The sequence below is a fragment of the Oncorhynchus tshawytscha genome, unplaced genomic scaffold (assembly GCF_018296145.1).
Source record: "Oncorhynchus tshawytscha isolate Ot180627B unplaced genomic scaffold, Otsh_v2.0 Un_contig_5990_pilon_pilon, whole genome shotgun sequence".
Classification (NCBI taxonomy): domain Eukaryota; kingdom Metazoa; phylum Chordata; class Actinopteri; order Salmoniformes; family Salmonidae; genus Oncorhynchus; species Oncorhynchus tshawytscha.
Window position 1 is genome coordinate 647,501 of NW_024609819.1, and position 18,686 is coordinate 666,186.

Sequence of the window (18,686 nt, forward strand, 5' to 3'; positions counted from 1 at the left end):
GTAGCTCTACGTTTTGCATTTAGTTTTTTGGGGGGGGATTCAGCTTGGCTGTTTGAATGTCTTTTTTCAACTGCCCCAACTAAAAATGGTTTGGAGGCCAAAGATGGTGTGTTTGTGTCGGTAGCTGGTGAACTAGTGCGGTACGAAGCGTTGACTGTAGTGGAGAGACCTCTCTGTGATGTGTGGAGGCAGAAGTCAGCTGTCAGGCTTTGATGAGCAAGGAGTGGGGGTGGGGGGGAGCAAGGGGGAGGGAGGGAGAGGGCAAAAAAGAAAATTCCTCTTGTGCTTGAGAGTTCTCCTTCTCCCAACTGTCGTTCCACTCTCTCTCTGCCCCTCATCCTTCTCTCTCCTCCCTTTCTCCCCCTCTCTCTCCTCCCTTTCTCCCCCTCTCTCTCCTCCCTTTCTCCCCCTCTCTCTCAAACAGCCAGCCACACTCTCCGGCTGCAGTCAGACAAGGTTCAGAGTCTTACCTTCAGTTTGATTTGGTGCTGGTTGCCTTAAGGCCACAGTGGAGGACACACACACACTCCACCACCACAGCATTATTAGTGACCTGGGATAATTGGAATTGTTTCGGGGGGCTGTGAAACACTCAGGGTCTTGCTCTGAGCGTCTCAGCTCAGCAGAGTAGAGGAGAGGGATCTCCTGCCTCCTCTTTAAAACTAGACTTCACAAAGAAGGAAAAAAAAGAGTGGCCTTGGCATAAATCAGGGCGACAGCCACCGGCTAATGTTACTGTGGGTTAGGAAGTAGAAACGGAAATGTCCCCTCTCGCGCTCGCTCACTCACTCTCAATCACACACACACACACACACACACACACACACACACACACACACACACACACACACACACACACACACACACACACACACACACACACACACACACACACACACACACACACACACACACACACACACACACACACACACACACACACACACAAAAAGCAGAGCCCTGTGAAGGAGAAAAAGACAACCTCAGCACTTGTGGCCTTCCAGGGGTGTAGCAGCTGTAGTGTGTAGTGTAATGTCTAAACTATGCAGGTGTGTTTTAGTCAAACCCTGGACATAATCTAATCTCTTGCCTCTCCTCCTTCAGAGAAAAGGGCTCTCTTTGATACTTCTTAGGGGCACTTGGGGACTTCTAGTTTACATGTGTGCAACTGAACTGTGCATCCCCAATGGCACCCTATTCCCTTTATAGTGCACTACTTTTGACCAGAGCCCTATGGGTCCTGGCCTAAAGTAGTGCACTATAAAGGGAATAGGGTGCCATTTGGGATGGGTGCCATTTGGGACACAGCTACTCACCTAAAGTGGGGCTTTCTGTTTAGACTGGGTCTGTGGGTTTGTTTTGGTTGAGTCACTGGCCTATTGTGCCGAGGTCTGGCCAGCTGCAGGGAGCGACCGTATGAGGGTAGAGCCTCTCCCTCCCTGCTGGGTTTTGTCATGTCTTCTCTACTTCCTCTCCTTCTCCTTCCCTCCCCCCTTCTCTGTCTCTCCCCAGTGACTGCAGATTGAGGGGGTGGTGGGGGTGTGCTGCCTTGTAAAACGTCCCCCCTTCTGAGTCGTTATCTCTGGATCATAAAAGGCCCGCAGGTAACAGAGGGAAGAGATGGGAAGGGAAGAGATGGGAAGGGGAGAGATGGGAAGGGGAGAGATGGGAAGGGGAGAGGGGTCACAGGAAGATGTTTTCTTTCTTTCTCTATTTGATAAACACAAAACTCTGTTTTGAGATGTGGCTGAGTTTCTACTTCTGCTGAACAAAATGTGGCTCCTATTGTAGGGGGGTTTCTCTCCCTCTCTTTCCTCCTACTCTCTTTCTCTCTCTGTCCCGTCTTTCCTCCCCGTTCTCCCCTCTCTTCCCTCCTCTCCCTCCCTCCCCTCCTCTCCCCTCTCTCCCCTCTCTTCCCTCCCTCCCTCCCATCCGATGGTGAGTCTGAGTGGCGGTGGAGCTCCTTTGAAGTGCGCCGCGGCAGAGGGAGCAGTCATTGTACGAGCCCTTTGATAGTGCCGCCCTGGCCTCCAGCCCTCAGCTCCAGCTTTGTAGCTGTGCAGTACTGTGGGGGCACACCACACTACACCACGCCGCGCTTGGCCAGACTTCAGCAGCTCGGGCCCCCAGCGACGGAGCATCAGATGTGGGTAGAGGGGTAAGGAGACAGGGCTCCTACCCCCAGACCCCCAACTCTACCCCAGTCTCACCAGCACATGCCTGAGGTTTGGGCTTTTGGTGGCTCGGTGGGCGGGAGCCTTACCCCCTACCGTTCCTCTCCCCACAATCAAAAACCCTCCCCTCTCCCTTCATCTAGCCTCGTATAGACAGAAACCTCCTTTACACACTTCCCTTTCTCTTTTCTTCTCATCCCCCTCTCCCTCGTTCTGTTTCAAATGAACCCCCCGGTACATCCCACCGTTATCAACAATACCATTGTCCGTGGTTCCCAGCCCAGACAAGAACAACAACGTTTCTCCCACCAAACCACCCTGACTTTTGGTTGGAGGTTAGAAATGACAGACACAACTATTCTAGGTTTTCCTGTTAATGTTCTGTCTCCCAGCCAGATAAAGTGCTGACAGGATGAAGCCAGTTGTTTAAAACATTTAAAACATGAGTTTGACCTCTTCGGTTTGACCTCTTCCTTCTCAAGCTGATGGCTGCCGGTTGTGGCATTGTCACAATTTAATAGAGAAAGTGAGACTGCCTGAGCCGAGAGGGTGTCGCCAAACAAAACCATAGTTTAAACTCTTCACAGCAAGGTGATCTCACCAAAACGGAGCACAGTCAGTGCAAAGGTTGGCCATCGTCTTTTTTTCCTGGTCGTTTTGACTGTGTTTCCTCAACTTAATGCTTTGTCTCAATCACTGGTTGGATTTGAATAGCCGCCATTTTCCTTTTCTTTCCATCCAGCCAATGCTGTGTTAAAACCTGATTCTGACCATTTAGGAAACTTGGCAGAGAAAATTACAAGAATTTCAGGTTTATTTCCAGATTTTAATGCCAACTTGGAGTAAATTCCAGTCGAGATGTACAAGTTCCTGGGTTTCTGTGATTTGGAGTTGATCTCTGAACTCATATTTCATCAAATAAGAACATTGTCTGTCTAGGTTGCTGACTTCGTGGTCGAGACAGACATGGCAACAAACAGTCAGCTGATTTGGCATTTCCTCCTCTCCTCTCTCTCCCAGAACTCTTTCTTTCTCTTTTTCCTCTCCTCCTCCTCCTCCCTCTCTCCCTCTGCCATGGTAAAGTCTACAGTCCTGCCTGTGTTGGAGACACCTCGCTCCATTTGGCTTATTTTCAGTCATTTGTCGGCTGTGTTTTCCTTTTTCATGGAACCAAAAGAAATCCCAGAGCGCCGCTGCAGCGAAGGGAAGGAGGGGGGAGGGGGAGGAGGAGAAGGGGAGGAGTAGAGGAAGGCAGGCGGGACAGGCCCAGCTGCGGGCTCTTTGATTTGCCCCGGTAAGGTGGAGGCGGCGATTGAGAGACGAGGGGCCGTGCCAGTTATCTTAACCTCCCACGCTTCAAAGACCCAGAGCCTGGGCCCCGTTGGTCTCAGTCGCTCCCCCCACCTCCCATCCCCTCCCTGGGCCAAGGAGAGAGAGAGCCAGAGCCAGGACCCGGCCTCCACTGGAACAGAGGAGCGTTTCATTTCCTGCAAAGAAGTCCAGCCGGCATTCCTGAGTGCTAACTGAGGGGAGGGGAGGTGGGCAGAGGGAGAGGGGGCAGGGAAGGGGTCAAGTTGCTTCTGAATCCCGGTGTTTGTGTGTTGGTGTCGGGTGGGTCTGCTGTGAAGCCCTGGCCTGATGCCCCCTCCTGACCCACCACCATCACACCCCTCCATCGCCCCCAGCCCCCCAGGCTTTTTTTTCCCAAGACAGGAAGGACTAAGCCAGGGCTTTTCATCTTGTGGCCGGGAGGGAAGGAAAAAGCTCCCCAGGACGGGAAGGGGGTGCTGGGGCTGAGGGCTGGGCTCTCAGATCCTGGGATAAAAAGGGGGCAGTGGAGGTAAATAAACAGCGACAGAGGCTCTTTCTCTCTCTGCGGCCCTCAGTACCTCCTCTCCTCCGCCCGGGAGGCTCAGGGTCAGCCATCCCTGGGAAAGGCGGCCTCCATCCCACCCCCTTTCATCCACATGTGGTAAAGCGATCTGGAGGGAGGGGAGTGTGTGTGTGTGTGTGTGTGGTGCCAGGGTGGAGTTGCAGGGCTCAGCTGACTTCTCAACCCACAAAAACACACTTCTTCTCTGACCTCACCACAAGGGAGCGGTCCTTCGACTAATACACCTTCTCTCTCTTTTCTCTCCTCACATCTTTCACTCCCTACCCGGTCAGACATCTACCTCTGAATCTCTTTCCCCTCTCTCTTTGATCACGGATTCTATTTGATGCTGGAAAATAACCAACACCGCCCGTCCGTCAATAACTGAGGCTAACTCTTTTAGCTATGTTCGCCGTAGACCAGTATTTTGAGCAAAACCACTTTTGTGGTTTGACAAACAATTTCCCTTGCATGGATGGGTGGATGGTGGCCGGCGGGGCTTTTTAGAAGGCCCTGTAAAGTGCCTTCTCAGCTTGAGAAGACTCTCTCTACCTCCCCACAGCCCACACACAGCGGTGGCAGCAGAAATGTCAACAAGAAGCTGTATCCTAACTAGATAGCTGGTTGCGTTCAGAGAGAGAGCGGTAGCAGTAGGTAGATGACATCAGGGTGTCAGTCAGAGAGGGGGGCAGAGCAGATGGAGCCAGCTTGGGTCACAGTGACCTGATGTCAGAGTGAGATCAAAGCTAATGCCAACCCACATCCTGTCACTAACCTACGACCTAATGTTCAGTCGGCAACGCTATTACTGCTCTCTGAAGATGGCAGAACTGTAGTGCTCCTTCACTCGTCCAGGTCCTCTGTGTGTGTGTGTGTGTGTGTGTGTGTGTGTGTGTGGCATTGTGAGGATGCAGCACTCGTTCAATGTATGTGGGATGTGTGAGACTGTCTGGTTTCAGACGACGTTGACAGCAATGTGTTGTTGTGGCTTCATGTGTTTCAGCTCCTTTTTAGTTAGTGAGGGATTTTCCCTCAGACTGAATGGGTTATAAGGGCATTGCATCTCTCTGTTTCTGACCAGTATGAAAGACAGCCAGCACACGCAAATGACCTATAACAGCAATCACTATGGACACGTTTAGGCCATCTGTTGTTGCCCATTGAACTGACAATGTTTCTCTCTCTGTCCTTCAGGAGGAAAACGGAACGCTTTCTCCACGTCATGCAAAGCGAAGGCAGCAGCTATGGCCCCTCTGTTAGAGATGGAGGCCTGCTAGATTCCATCTTATCCCCGACCCCCAAGCCTCAACTCCTGTTCTCAGAGGAACGTGACTTTATACTCCTCTCCTGCAGTGGACTCTCCTATCTGCTGTAGAAACTCTGAACTGAACAAGACAATCACTACTAAAGACCATCATCCAACTGCATGCAAATTCCCCAGCCCCCTCACACCCCAGCCCCCTCACTCCCCAGCCCCCTCACGCCTTTTTTTCTTCTTACAAGCAGCTCTATCTCAATCCAAGGCACTGCACTGAAAACAGTTCAGCGATTTCACTTTGTCAAACACAATTAACACCTCCCCAAACATACCCCAACACCTGTTTCTAAGTTATTCCTAAGTTATTTGCCACCTCTGTTCCCTTCCTTTGTACAGCCCACTATGTTCGACCCATCAACACTCCCCTTTCCCCTCTCACTGGATTTCAGACCACATGTTTGGGTTGCGGCCTGACCCAACACCTCTTTAGACTGACTGCACTATCACAAGGAAGATGGAGGGATGTCAATCACATGTTGTCAAGGAAACATCCTCTCACGGCTCCTGTCCTCCATTTTGTTTTTATTAACGACCAGTTGGTGCAAAAAATATCAACATTTTATGATTATAGCTTTTACTTTTGAGTTGGAATTAATTGAATGCTTTTTTTGTATTTTGAACTTGGTTTAAATTTCTCGGTGTATATTTTCAGTGAATGTTTTTTTTTTTTTTTATATATATATATACTGGTATATATGGAAATAAGCTTTGAACACAGGAAAGCCATTTGTTTTCTTGTTAAAGCATCTTGCAGAAAAATGAAAATTAAGGCTTCTTTTGATACTATTTGTAACAAATAGTGACCTTGACTCGAGTCTTGCTCAGATGTAAGATAAAGCTCAGTATGTGTACTTTTTAAAGAAACTGTCAGGATATGTCACTTTTCTTGGTATTTTTGCAGGCAATGTTAGGACAAAGGCAAGTGGTTGCTCAGAGGCCTATATTTTATTGTTCTAAACTGACAAATGAAGCAGATATATATTTACCCCAGCACTTGGCAGTGTTCATTTTATTGCGATCAGGGTTGGGGTCAATTCCAGTCAGTCCAGAAAGTTAACCAAATTGCAATTTGACATTTTCCTCATTGGAAAGCATTGAAGAGAAGTTGGAGTTGGGATTTCAGTGTACTTCCTGAATTGACCCCAAGCTTGATTGCGATGGACTTTTCTCTTCTCTATCTGGTAACTGTGGTCTTTTTGCCCATGTTGTTTATTCCATGCATTTCTGTAACATTTCATTGATTTTATGCTCTATTTTTAGTATTACTTGATGCATTTTTTATTCATTGTCGTATTTTGAATCACTGTCATCTTGGCATAAGCACTTTGCTTCCCAAGTGGTCACATTTTAACAGTTTCAACATGTTTTGTTTTTTTAAGAAAAATAAAAAGGCATTGGCTCATTTGATCTCCGACCAGATTTATGTGATAGAAGGTGTACCTTACTTACAGGGCTGGTTTCCGGGAGAGAGATTAAACCTAGTCTTAGTTCAGTCTAAAAACCGATTCTTCATTGAGCATTGTTTTTAGTCTAGGGCTAAATCTCTTTCCAGAAAACCAGCCCAATAATCTGGTAGCTTGTGATCATTTGTCGGCCCATCATATGATTCATATCCAGAAATTCTGCATTTGACAACACTGCCACTTAGTGGTCTTAAATAGAACTACCAAGTGGAATTATTGACTATAAATCATTCAAATCTCGAGGGGAAACTTCAAAAGGCTCTAAAACCGACCAATTAAAACTCCAGCAGCATGCCGAGACTGAGGTTACGTTCATACAGTCTTACGGCTATGCTGACAAAAGGCTAAATCTACCTTGAGTATTGAAGCTGCTCTTAAACTGTGAAATCCATGGAAAAAGGTGAGATCTGATGTCTCATGTATCCAAGATGATCAATTTAATGTCGGGATATAAAGAGGGTAATATTTTCAAATTGAGTAGTAGGGATAACATCAAAGGAACTCTTGAAACAATATTGGAAATGAACAGTGGGGTTGAACACGCAGGGGTTGTTGACTGACCATACGGTACATTCAGAAAGTATTCAGACCCCTTCCCATTGTTACATTACAGCCTTATTCTAAAAAATTTTTTTTTTTTTTTTAAATCCCTACTCAATCTACACACAATACCCCATGATAAAGCAAAAACAGGTTATACATTTTTGATATATATATATATTTAAGTACATAAGTATTCAGACCCTTTGCTATGAGACTCGAAATTGAGCTCAGGTGCATCCTGTTTCCATTTATAATCTTTCAGATGTGGACTCCCAAGTTGTACAAACCTGTGGTAAATTCAGTTGATTGGACATGATTTGGAAAGGCACACCTGTCTATATAAAAGGTCCCACAGTTGACTGCATGTCAGAGCAAAAACCAAGCCAAAACGTTGAAGGACTTGTCCCTAGAGCTCCAAGACAGGATTGTGTCGAGGCACAGATCTGGGGCACATTTCTGCAGCATTGAAGGTCCCCAAGAACATGGTGGCCTCCATCATTCTCAAATAGAAGAAGTTTGGAACCATCAAGACTCTTTCCAGAGCTGGCTGTCTGTCCAAACTGAGCAATCAGGGGAGAAGTGCCCTGGTCAGGGAGGTGACCCAGAACCCAAATGGTCACTCTGACAGAGCTATAGAGTTCCTCTGTGGAGGAAGGGCAACCATCTCTGCAGCACTCCACCAATCAGGCATTTATGGTAGTGGCCAGACGGAAGCCACTCCTTAGTAAAAGGCACATGACAGCCCGCTTGGAGTTTGCTAAAAGGCACCTAAAGGACTCTCAGGCCATGAGAAACAAGATCTGTTCAGCGGCAGGGACTGGGAGACTAGTCAGGATCGAGGGAAAGATGAACGGAGCAAAGTACAGAGATCCATGATGAAAGCCTGCTCCAGAGCACTCAGGACCTGACTGTAGCCAAGGTTCACCTTCCAACAGGACAATGACCGTAAGCACACAGCCGAGACAACACAGGAGTGGCTTCAGGACAAGTCCCTGAATGTCCTTGAACCCAATCTAACATCTCTGGAGAGACCTGAAAATAGCTGTGCAGCAATGCTCCCCATCCAACCTGACAGAGCTTGAGGATCTGCTGAGAAGAATGGGTGAATCTCCCCAAATACAGGTGTGCCAAGCTTGTAGACAAATCATACCCAAGAATAAGAGGCTGTAATCGCTGCCAATGGTGCTTCAACAAAGTACAGAGTAAAGTGTCTGAATACTTATTTAAATTTGATATTTCCATTTATTTAATACATTTGCAAAAATGTATAAAAACCTGTTGTTGCTTTGTCGTTATGGGGTATCATCTGTAGATTGATGAGGACAAAAAACAATCCAATACATTTTAGAATAAGGCTGTAATGTAACAAAATGTGGAAAAAGTCAAGGGGTCTGAATACTTTCTGAATGCACTGGGTATCATTAATGGCAGGGTGTGTTGGCTCAAAGGTCCAGAGGCAAATCCATCCCTAGAAAACAACTGTATGAATAGAAATCTCAGAACAACCTATGGGAAGCATTTGGAAAAGTCAGTTTAATGCCACAAACTCAGTTACTTACAAACCACACATAAAGATGACATTCAGAATATACAGTCAAAAGACAGATTTGAATTGATAACATCGGTCTACCATTCTTCAGGAAGGCACCGAGGGTCATAGCAGCTGCATCTCTGTTCTACCGTTGTCAAAATTAACCAGCGGTTCTTTCTATTATCATTCATGTCCTTATCAGTACTGGGAGGGACTACATGATCTTGTCCAATCGGAAGCGCTTATTTTCATTTTCCGTTTTGTCACGGTGTGCCTTAATGAACAGGCTCCAGCTCGTGTTGATTCTGGGGCGGGGTTACTTGTACTTGTAGAAGCCCTCTCCGGTCTTCTTGCCGAACTTGCCCTCGGCCACCAGCTTGTTCAGCATCTCACTGGGCTGCATCAGCGGGTTGCCAGGATCCTTCTCAACCCAGCCTGGAATCAAGTTATCAACACAAACTGTTCACTTTAACTAACTGCTTTTGCATTGGTTTTACACTACCCACATCTACTTCATTACATGTTTTTGTTTCTTCAAATATTCATCACCATTTTCAAAGACCACCGGCACCTCTCGTCCATCTCACCATTCTAGAACCAAAACAGTGCTCTGCCCCTGTGCCATATGACATGTAGTTATTTCGATTGGGCCTGTTCCTAGCTGCTAATACAGTCCTCTTTTAACTGGTACTGAAATCACTCTGTACTTGGAACACACTTGTGAAGCTGCCCAACACTCACCGTCCATGATGAACTTAGCCGTGTCCAGTCCTACGTAGTCCAGCAGCTCAAAGGGCCCCATGGGATACCCAGCTCCCAGCTTCATGGCAATATCAATGTCCTCCTTTGACCCGTGGCCTGACGAGAAGAGCACACACACACTCAGCCATTGACTTTGAATGAAGGGTGACAACGGTTTCATATACAGACAACTATGTTTTGTTAACCATAGATGTTCATACATAACCGTTTGTCACATCCCTCTTGGCACCGATGCAATTTTCATTCATATACAGGCAAAACATTTGGTGGTGTACCTCTCTCATGTAGCCTGATGGCTTCCATCATGTAGGGCACCAGCAGGCGGTTCACAATGAACCCAGGAGTGTCCTGGAGATGAACATAACGTACTGACGTTAGTGAACCGTTTATAACGCATCTGAACGGCATATGATGAACATAATGTATGGTGTCATATGGTATGCCTCTGCATTATCTTTAAAGGTGTACAATACTAGTGAAATACTTTATTTTTGTTCAAATGAGCGAGGATCTTACTTTGCAGGACACTGGCGTCTTTCCCAGTGCTTTGCTGAAAGCGAGAAGGGAATCGAAGGTGTCCTGGCTTGTGGCTGATGTTCCAATCACCTGAAGAGGACACGTAAACTACTTAACATCTTTCAATTGAATCTTGTTGATAAGGAGAGAAAGCCCAGTGTCATTTTTTAAAGCAACTTACGTACGTTTCTAATTTAAACATCGCCATCATGACATAAAAAAATAACTGCTTTGCGGGAGACAATATACTTATCATAGGGAGAGATGTCCTAAAATGTACACCGCACTATTGATCCTTACCTCTACCAGCTTCATCATGGGGACGGGGTTGAAGAAGTGCAGCCCTCCAAATCTGTCCAGCCTGCTGGTGGAGCTGGCTATGTCGGTGATGGGCAGAGAGGATGTGTTGCTGGCGAAAATGGTGTGTCTTAAAATAGAGGAACCAAAAACATCAGGCAACAAGCAACCCCCATGAGGTACATCCCAATTAGTAACATCCATTATGTGGGATACACAATGTCTTTCCTTTTGAAATATTTTATTTTCATTAGAATAGTTTTAAAATAGTCTATTTTAAGCACATTTCAAGGATACCGGCATAGCTTTATAGTAAGATTAGAAAAAAAGCTCAAATGCAGATAAAGGAATTTGGATATTTAGGCTACACATTCAAAACGGCAACAACAAATGTTTTCTCATCAAACAGCACCTGCTCTGGCTTGATGTTCATCTCAACACTGATCATCGATAGCTAACTCCTATGGTTATTGACAAAGTCACAGGCAGAGGAGACAGGACAGTGCTTATGTGGTTTAGATTCACACTCGCTTGGCGAGTAACCTTCAGACCAAAGACATGGGTTGGACCCACAAGCTAATGCCTAGGATTCAGCTCAGTGGGGTAAGACAGTCTTGTGGTGTGTAGGACACACAGGTTCAAGCCCTAGTCGGTCATACTTACGCTGGTGCCACTTTGTCCAGAGCACCAAAGAGGCCCTGTTTGATCTTGAGGTTCTCCACGATGGCCTCCAGCACCAAGTCTGTACTCCCCACCACAGACGCTGCATCTGTCGATATGGACACGTTGGCCATCACCTTGGCAATAAACTCTGCTCCTGCCTGTAACATACATGATGATGACTGTCAATGAAGTTCTGCCAACATTTCCTCATTGGAAACAGCAACATGAACATATTAGTGACCAACATCTGGCTTGTCAGCGAACTTCTTCTTGACCACCCTCTTCAGGCTGCCTTCTATTCCCTTGGCGGATTTCTTCAGGATTTCCTCATTTGTGTCAACTAGCACCACCGAATGGCCCGTTGTAGCAGCAACCTATTAGAAAGGGGGAACACAAGTGTGAGTCGTGAGTGGGTGGGACAGGTGTTCACCAGGTTGGACTGTCAAAAAGTCACTTTGGTAATAGAACTCCTGAATTGAAGGACATTTCAGGTAGGTAACAAAAACCCTTCTATAACTAGCTAGCTAAAGTAGATATAGGTCAAAGGCCACCTCCTGCTGCTATCTTCACCATCTGTGTTGTGCACTGATCAACCTGAGACAGCTTGTGAGACATACTGTACTTCTTACCCAGAGATGAACAACCGTTGCTTATAATACAGAGTTGTGTTACTGATTAGCCTGCACAACTTATCCCCTGAATTGCCTTGTTTGGTTTCTCAAGTGGGTATCTAACAAGCTAGTTAATAGCAAGCTGGCGTTTAACTAACCGTTCGTGCACTTCATTGCTATATTTAACTGGCTTGTTAGCTAGTCTTGCAGCGTTAGCTACACAGCTGGTTAGCTTACAAGATAGCTAGTTAGCGTATATAGCAAGCTAGCTAGCAAGCTAATGTTAGCAAACAAACTTCTGTCATTTACAGTTAACGTTAACTACCTGTGCGATACCTGCACCCATCTGACCACCCCCGATGATCGTAACGTGTTTGATCGCTGCATTTCGGACTGCAGAAGAGGAGAGACCTCTGATGACTTGGTGAGTGAAGAAAGCCATGGTTTGCAATGCGGAGAGGACCGCACCAGAATGAAGGAGCTGGCTGTGGCTGAACGTACAGGCAGACTGACACTCAGACACCATGGAAAGTAGGAAGGTCGTTGTGTGGCAGTGGTCACGTGACTATTTAGCCCGTTCCATGACCTTTCACACAGTTTTGATGTGGTGTGTTTTATTAGATTCCTACTATTGCTCTGATATAGAAATTAGTCAATAATACCATTGTAGTTTGATAGGATGCAAGAGCACTTTCTATTGAAAGAGAAGAATAGTGTGTGCAACAGATGCATTAAAGCACATCAAGATCATAATGCAATAGATATTCAAAATAATTTTAGATTTTTAAACTTATTTCAGTCCAGTGAAATACAAATGACAAAATACTCAAGTAATTGAAATACATATTTCAAAAACATGTAACAGAATACTGGCCATCAGTAACAGTGGATTAATGCACCAAAATACAAAGGGTATGAAAAATATAAGCTATGTAAAATATTTTATTACATGACAGAAGGTTTTTGTCTTTAATATTTATTGTTGCCTTGTTTAGAAGATAGAGCTGAAGGAAAAAAATGGGTGAGGGAACATTAGGCCCTGGGTACATTAGGCCCTGGGAACATAGGGCCCTGGGAACATGGGGCCCTGGGAACATTAGGCCCTAGGAACATTAGGCCCTAGGAACATGGGGCCCTGGGAACATGGGGCCCTGGGAACATGGGGCCCTGGGAACATTAGGCCCTGGGAACATAGGGTTCTTGGAACAGACATGGTCCCCCTGCATTGCAGCCATTTTGTTTAGAATGAACTCCCGGTACCTTTGCATAGCAACTATGCAAAAAAAAATGAAGACTGGGTGGCATCGGTAGCAACATGACAGAAATTACTAAAAACCTGATTCCACCATCTTCTGGTGGAAGAATTAAATAGCATGACTTATCAAAATACTGTTTTAATTAAAATATGTAATTAATTGTTATTTTAGTAACAGTTTTATAAAAGCAATAAGGCACGAGGCAGTATCATGAATACAGTCACAGACAAATGTGTTGACTGGCTGATGCTGTCGCATCGGGCCAACTAACGCGTTTACCTGTGACTGTATTCATGATACACCACTTCCTCTTGTGCCTTATGGCTTAATTACAGTGTCAGCGGTTGTTGTTCGTCTGGTGGCCTCACCGCCGGGGCCTCACAGTCACAGTGTATGAGCAGGGGGCCAGGGTGAGGCCAAAGCGCCCGTGCATGGGAGGAGGGGCCAGACCCTCGGGCAGTCTGAAACTGAAGGCCTGCAGCAGGCTGGTGAACATCAGGAACAACTCCATCTTAGCCAGCTGCTCGCCCATACACACCCTGCGTCCTGGGAAAGAGAGGGAGAGATACACTGTAATGATGCACATTAAGTCATGTGTCATACTAAGTGCATTCCAATAATCAAGTAAGACTGTGAAATCAAATGATTGAAATGTTCAGTCGTGGCCTAACTGCTTCATACTCATGTAGGGGTAGTATGGGACTTCAACAATCCAGTGAGATTGTAAACTAACCTTTTGAACCTTGTCTCAGTGGATTTTACAGGAGCCTAACTGTAAATATCCACAGTAGAAAGGCTTCATACTCAGTGTATACCGTGTAACTACACTCCTGTTTGCCAATCGTAGAGCAAGTCGCTAATGGGACACCCCACACACGTCTGTCGAGAGAGACTGCCGAACAACCTACCTATTCCGAACGGTATGAAGCACTCTTTCCTCAGGAGATTCCCCTGGTCGTCTAGGAAACGAGAGGGGTTGAAGTCGTCTGGCTCCTCCCACACAGTGGGATCCCTATGGACAGACCACAGGTTGGGGATGATCACTGTGCCCTTAGGGATCGTATAGCCACGGAACTCTGCAAGACAACAACAGACGAACCATAGTGAAAGGGTTGTACTCCCCTGTTTCTGCTGCAGCAGCCTAGTCCCTGTTGTAGTGTTGGTCTGGTGGAACTGACTGACCAAGTTGTTGAGAAAGCAATTCAATACAACTTTATTGATCTGACTGTGCATAACAGGAGAGACAGGTTCTACCATAGAATTAGAATGACTAGTATGGGTTTCTCTCTCCTCACCTGTGGTCTCTGAGGCCATGTGAGGGATGGCCAGGGGGACCACCACAGTCATCCTCTGCACCTCCATGATGGTGGCCTCCGTGAACGGCAGGCTGCCTTTATCAGTGAGAGACGGGACCCTGTCTGGGCCCACCACTGCATCGATCTCCGCCTGCACCCTCTCTGTGGTGTGAGCGGGTACAAATGACATGGAAAACATTATTACAAAGCAACGAGCGTTGGGAAACAGGACACTGGATATGTTACACATAGCATTATGATTGGGCACTGTACTACATCATGCAACAAGGAGTTCTCTTTAGGTTCCATTGAACTGGTCCTCCACACCCCTCTTTCTGATGTAGTACCTTGGATATCTGGATATACGACCATGTAGAGCATCATCCACAGCACTGTGTTGGTGGTGGTATCAGTACCAGCGATGAAGAGGTCTCCTATGATGTAGAATAGATAGTCCTCTGAGAAGCTACTGTCCGTCTCCCCAGCGGCCTCCTGGGCCAGCATCTCTACCAGGTACATGTCTATGAGATCTCTGGGGTTGGCTGGGTCTAACGTCTCTCTGTGTCTGGTGATGATCTGCTTCAGGAAGGCAGTGATGTCCCTTTCCACTTGCCGTACCTCTCTGAAGACACCGAAGGGTAGGTAGTAGAGCAGGGGGAAGACATTGATGAGGACCGCCGCGCTGTTAGAGTAGAATAGATACGTTACTGCCTGTTTTCTGGGAGAAACTGAAATGTGTTAAGCGCTTAAGGGCACACAGCAGGAACTTCTACTTGAGATCAGAGGACCAGCAGCTCTCCAGTTATCAGTTCAGTTCCCACGTCTTTGAACCAGTCAACTTTCCGGCTACTGATCCACATCTCTAACCTCTAGGCTACCTGTTGGCGATGATCTCTAGGCCGCGGGCCATCAGGTCCAGCAGGGCGCCAAACTCCAGGTCAGTGTGGTGGAAGCGCTGGCCCAGGGCGATGTAGGAGATTACGTTGGACACAGAGTTAGTTATCAGAGGGGTCAGGTCCACTCCTGAACCCTCAGTATCTTCCTCGCTGAGACGCAGCAGCTCAGATTTGACCACAGCCAGCCCCTCAAGGATACAGGGCTCCAGGCTCAACTTGCCCAGGCCAAAGTTCCGCAGCGTGGTGTGGCAGAACTTGCGCTGCCTTCTCCATACTGGTCCATAAGGTGCAAAAACGATGCCTAAGGTTCAGAGAAATGATAAGAGGCGAGGACGGTTATAGTGCTGTCACTTTGCACTAGTACACATATGTAATTATTTACAGAGCAAAATTAAATTTCTCTTTCTTTTTCCGCTTGGAAGACTTTTGATGAGATTAATATAATATAACAATATAACAGACCAACAGACCAATATAATATAACAATAGAACAGACCAACAGACCAATATAATATAACAATAGAATATAGCAATAGAATATAATAGAACAATAGAACAGACCAACAGACCAATATAATATAACAATAGAACAGACCAACAGACCAATATAATATAACAATAGAATATAGCAATAGAATATAATAGAACAATAGAACAGACCAACAGACCAATATAATATAACAATAGAATATAGCAATAGAATATAATATAACAATAGAACAGACCAATATAATATAACAATAGAATATAATAGAACAATAGAACAGACCACTATAATATAACAATAGAATATAATAGAACAATAGAACAGACCACTATAATATAACAATAGAATATAATAGAACAATAGAACAGACCACTATAATATAACAATATAATATAATAGAACAATAGAACATACCAATAGAATAGAACAATAGAATAGAATAATAGAATAGAACAATAGAATAGAGACACAGGAGAGGAGGGCTTCTTTTGTTTATAGTTAATCCATGAGGTGCTCTTTGATCATGGGATGAAATACTATACAACAAAAAGAAGTTGATGCTGGATAGTAAACAATGCCAGAACAGCCTTTGTTCAAACAAACTTCCAATCAAGGAACTCTCATGTAGTGGAATCTTTTTTAAACATTTATGTTTTACGGCTTATGTGTGGCAAGAATTTAAATAAACAGACGTGTTGTGGCTACAGCCTTCATCAAGGTGACAAAGAATAGTGGTGAACAAACAGGTGTATATCCCAACTCTCACAGGAAGTGATTCAATTCATTACCATACTGTATGTAATGGATGAAGTAAAGAAACTTGGAGAAAGAAAACACATTTATGAAATGAACATGGAATAACAAGAATGCAACACCACAAAATAAATGCAATATCATTAAAGGAAAAAAATAACTGTGTACATGTGACCTCATGTTACCAATCTTAAGAATGGAGAATCAAAAAATAAACCCCATCTTTTACAGGAAAGGAGAATAATCCATTTCCTCATTTAGACCTGGCAATACAGTGGCCTTTAGTTTAAAGATCCAGAACGTTTTGCATGGTGGGAGGTGTTTGAGATCCCTGCGAGTACTGGGGACCACTTCAATGGTCATGGCTTTCAGAGAGTTTGGGCTGCCTATGTGGTGTACAGGCTGCCCAGGTAGGTGCTTTTACATAGGATGTACTTAGAGAAGGCTCAAGGACAGGGTGTCCGAACATGCCTACGCATTAAGGACTGCTAATGACATATATCCTTTGGCTAAACATTACAGACAGATTGGCCATGCCAGCCCAAACCCTCTTAAAGCCATGGCCGTTGAAGTGGTTCCCATTTCTCGCAGGTGGGGGGTGATAGTCTCAAACGCCTCCTAAAATGCGAAACGCTCTGGATCCTTAAACTAAAGGCCACTGTATTGCCAGGTCCAAATGAGGAAATGGATTATTCTCATTTCCTGTAAAAGATGGGGTTTAGTTTTTGGTTCTCCATTCTTAAGTTTGGGAACATGAGCTCACGTGTACACAGTTAGTTTTTTCCTTTTATGATATTGCATTTCTTTCTCTGCCATGTTTATTTTGTTCATCTTTGTATCTTGAATATGTTTTTCCCCCCATTTTTTTTTACTTGATCAATTACATATGGTAATAAAGTGAGTCACTTCCTGTGAGAGTTGGGATATACACCTGTTCGTACACCACTATTCTTTGTCACCCTGATGAAGGCTGATATAGCCGCAACACGTCGGTGTAAGCCACAACGAAGGCGTTTACATTTTTCTGTTACATGAGAGTGCCTTGATTACTTCTGGAAGTTCGTTTGCACAAAGGCTTTTCCGGCTTTGTTTACTATCTAGCATCAACTTATTTTTGTTTTATAGAACAATAGAATATTCACCGGGCAAAACGCTCATCCAAGACCGCGCTCATACGATGAGTAAAATCGACTCAGCAAAATCTATGGACTATTGTGCTTTCATGCGTTATTACGCACAGGTTGAGTCAAGATGCAGCACTTACCTTTCCGCTTTGTCATGATGGTAACGGTGGGAATCTCTGGTCTGTCGGAGAACACATCTGCCCGGTTTGAGAGGGCATCCCTGACCACTTCATATCCGTTCAGTACTACCACCAGCTGACTCCCTACCCACATACTGTATATGTTACCGTAAACCTTAGCTTGTTCCGTGATAATAACTTGAGGCGAAATTAGAGCTCGTGTCTTTGACTTTGGGACGTCCTTCCCTCCCCAGCCTCCAAACCTCCTCCAGATGAAATTGGGAACCAGAAACCCGCCGAAATTTCCAACTATTGGCCATGGTTTAGGACCAGGAGGAATATTGGAGAAATCCTGGTGTTTGCGAAATGTGTGCATTAGATAATAGACGGCCACGAATACTGTCAAGGCCAGAATGCAGACACGGGACGGCGCAGAAGTGCCCAGGAGCTCGTGCCATAATTCCATAACCATGGGGTTTATATCGGCTGCAAAGCACAAAAAAATACCTCGTAATCCTTGGAAACGAGTTGAATATTTAGACTATTCGAAGTATATTTTGAAAGTTTAAATATGCTTTTTCAGAAGGTTCTGCCATGTTATTTGTCTGTGTACGCAAACGACGCTGGGGATTCCTAGCTTCCTATTGGTGGGTGAGAGAACGGGTGGTGTGATTGGTGCGTTGATAGATGACGAAGGCAAAGGGGTTGACCCATGCGAGCTTCATACTTCTAGTATCTGCACTTTGATTGGACAAAACTGAAGTCAACGTGTTCTTTTTTTATTATGAAGGTATAAATTATGGTACATTAGGACACAATCATATGAGACTAAAGACTAAATGCACATTGAATGCAAATTAAATTAATACACAATATAAAACATTGAAAACAAACATCTTAAAGTTTGCAATTTAAAATTGCATGCATTTGTATTTAAAGGCACATTTTGGAAAGTATATTTTTAAAGTACTTAATATTCATTAAATCTAATTGATGTAAACGTAA

General features: G+C 45.1%; 3 protein-coding genes across 19 annotated transcripts in view; 1 reads left to right on the forward strand and 2 right to left on the reverse strand.

Annotated features, from left to right (window-relative positions):
- lef1 (lymphoid enhancer-binding factor 1) overlaps positions 1-6,767 on the forward strand; it is a 54,760-nt gene extending 47,993 nt beyond the window's left edge. For 14 of the 16 annotated variants that reach the window (XM_042318951.1, XM_042318956.1, XM_042318949.1 and 11 more), the window contains one exon: positions 5,242-6,767. In XM_042318951.1, coding sequence (XP_042174885.1) covers positions 5,242-5,324 — 83 coding nt within the window. In that variant the 3' untranslated portion in view covers positions 5,325-6,767. Of the gene's footprint in view, positions 233-5,241 lie in introns of those variants that run through there. The other 2 variants (XM_042318941.1, XM_042318953.1) reach the window with 1 other exon arrangement.
- Positions 6,768-8,885: 2,118 nt separating this feature from the next.
- hadh (hydroxyacyl-CoA dehydrogenase) lies at positions 8,886-12,297 on the reverse strand. The gene is made up of 8 exons (XM_024407741.2): positions 12,077-12,297; positions 11,386-11,514; positions 11,141-11,298; positions 10,481-10,607; positions 10,181-10,270; positions 9,940-10,012; positions 9,644-9,760; positions 8,886-9,337 (listed from the first exon to the last, which is right to left on the reverse strand). The coding sequence occupies exons 1-8, from the start codon at positions 12,275-12,277 to the stop codon at positions 9,219-9,221; spliced, it is 1,014 nt and encodes a 337-aa protein (XP_024263509.2). The 5' UTR covers positions 12,278-12,297; the 3' UTR covers positions 8,886-9,218.
- A 207-nt stretch (positions 12,298-12,504) lies between these two features.
- Positions 12,505-18,325, reverse strand: LOC112239255 (cytochrome P450 2U1). 2 transcript variants are annotated; one of them, XR_006083005.1, is made up of 7 exons: positions 17,703-18,325; positions 15,181-15,499; positions 14,650-14,984; positions 14,303-14,464; positions 13,916-14,083; positions 13,309-13,553; positions 12,505-13,226 (listed from the first exon to the last, which is right to left on the reverse strand). XR_006083005.1 is itself a non-coding variant. In XM_042318931.1 (6 exons), the coding sequence occupies exons 1-6, from the start codon at positions 18,151-18,153 to the stop codon at positions 13,372-13,374; spliced, it is 1,617 nt and encodes a 538-aa protein (XP_042174865.1). In that variant the 5' UTR covers positions 18,154-18,325; the 3' UTR covers positions 12,505-13,371. The 2 variants fall into 2 exon arrangements, 1 of the variants encoding a protein (XP_042174865.1); XM_042318931.1 differs by having other exon boundaries at positions 12,505-13,553.
- Positions 18,326-18,686: the final 361 nt, after the last annotated feature.

Excerpts from the sequence above, each read along its gene's own strand:
- hadh (XM_024407741.2), bottom strand. The coding sequence starts at position 12,277 with ATGGTGTCTGAGTGTCAGTCTGCCTGTACGTTCAGCCACAGCCAGCTC. Across the intron at positions 10,271-10,480 it reads CCATGATGAAGCTGGTAGAG|GTGATTGGAACATCAGCCAC; the intron begins GTAAGGATCAAT and ends TGTCCTCTTCAG. Across the intron at positions 9,338-9,643 it reads GGCTAAGTTCATCATGGACG|GCTGGGTTGAGAAGGATCCT; the intron begins GTGAGTGTTGGG and ends ACTTGATTCCAG.
- LOC112239255 (XM_042318931.1), bottom strand. The coding sequence starts at position 18,153 with ATGGTTATGGAATTATGGCACGAGCTCCTGGGCACTTCTGCGCCGTCC. Across the intron at positions 15,500-17,702 it reads CATCATGACAAAGCGGAAAG|GCATCGTTTTTGCACCTTAT; the intron begins GTAAGTGCTGCA and ends TCTGAACCTTAG. Across the intron at positions 14,084-14,302 it reads CATGGCCTCAGAGACCACAG|AGTTCCGTGGCTATACGATC; the intron begins GTGAGGAGAGAG and ends GTTGTCTTGCAG.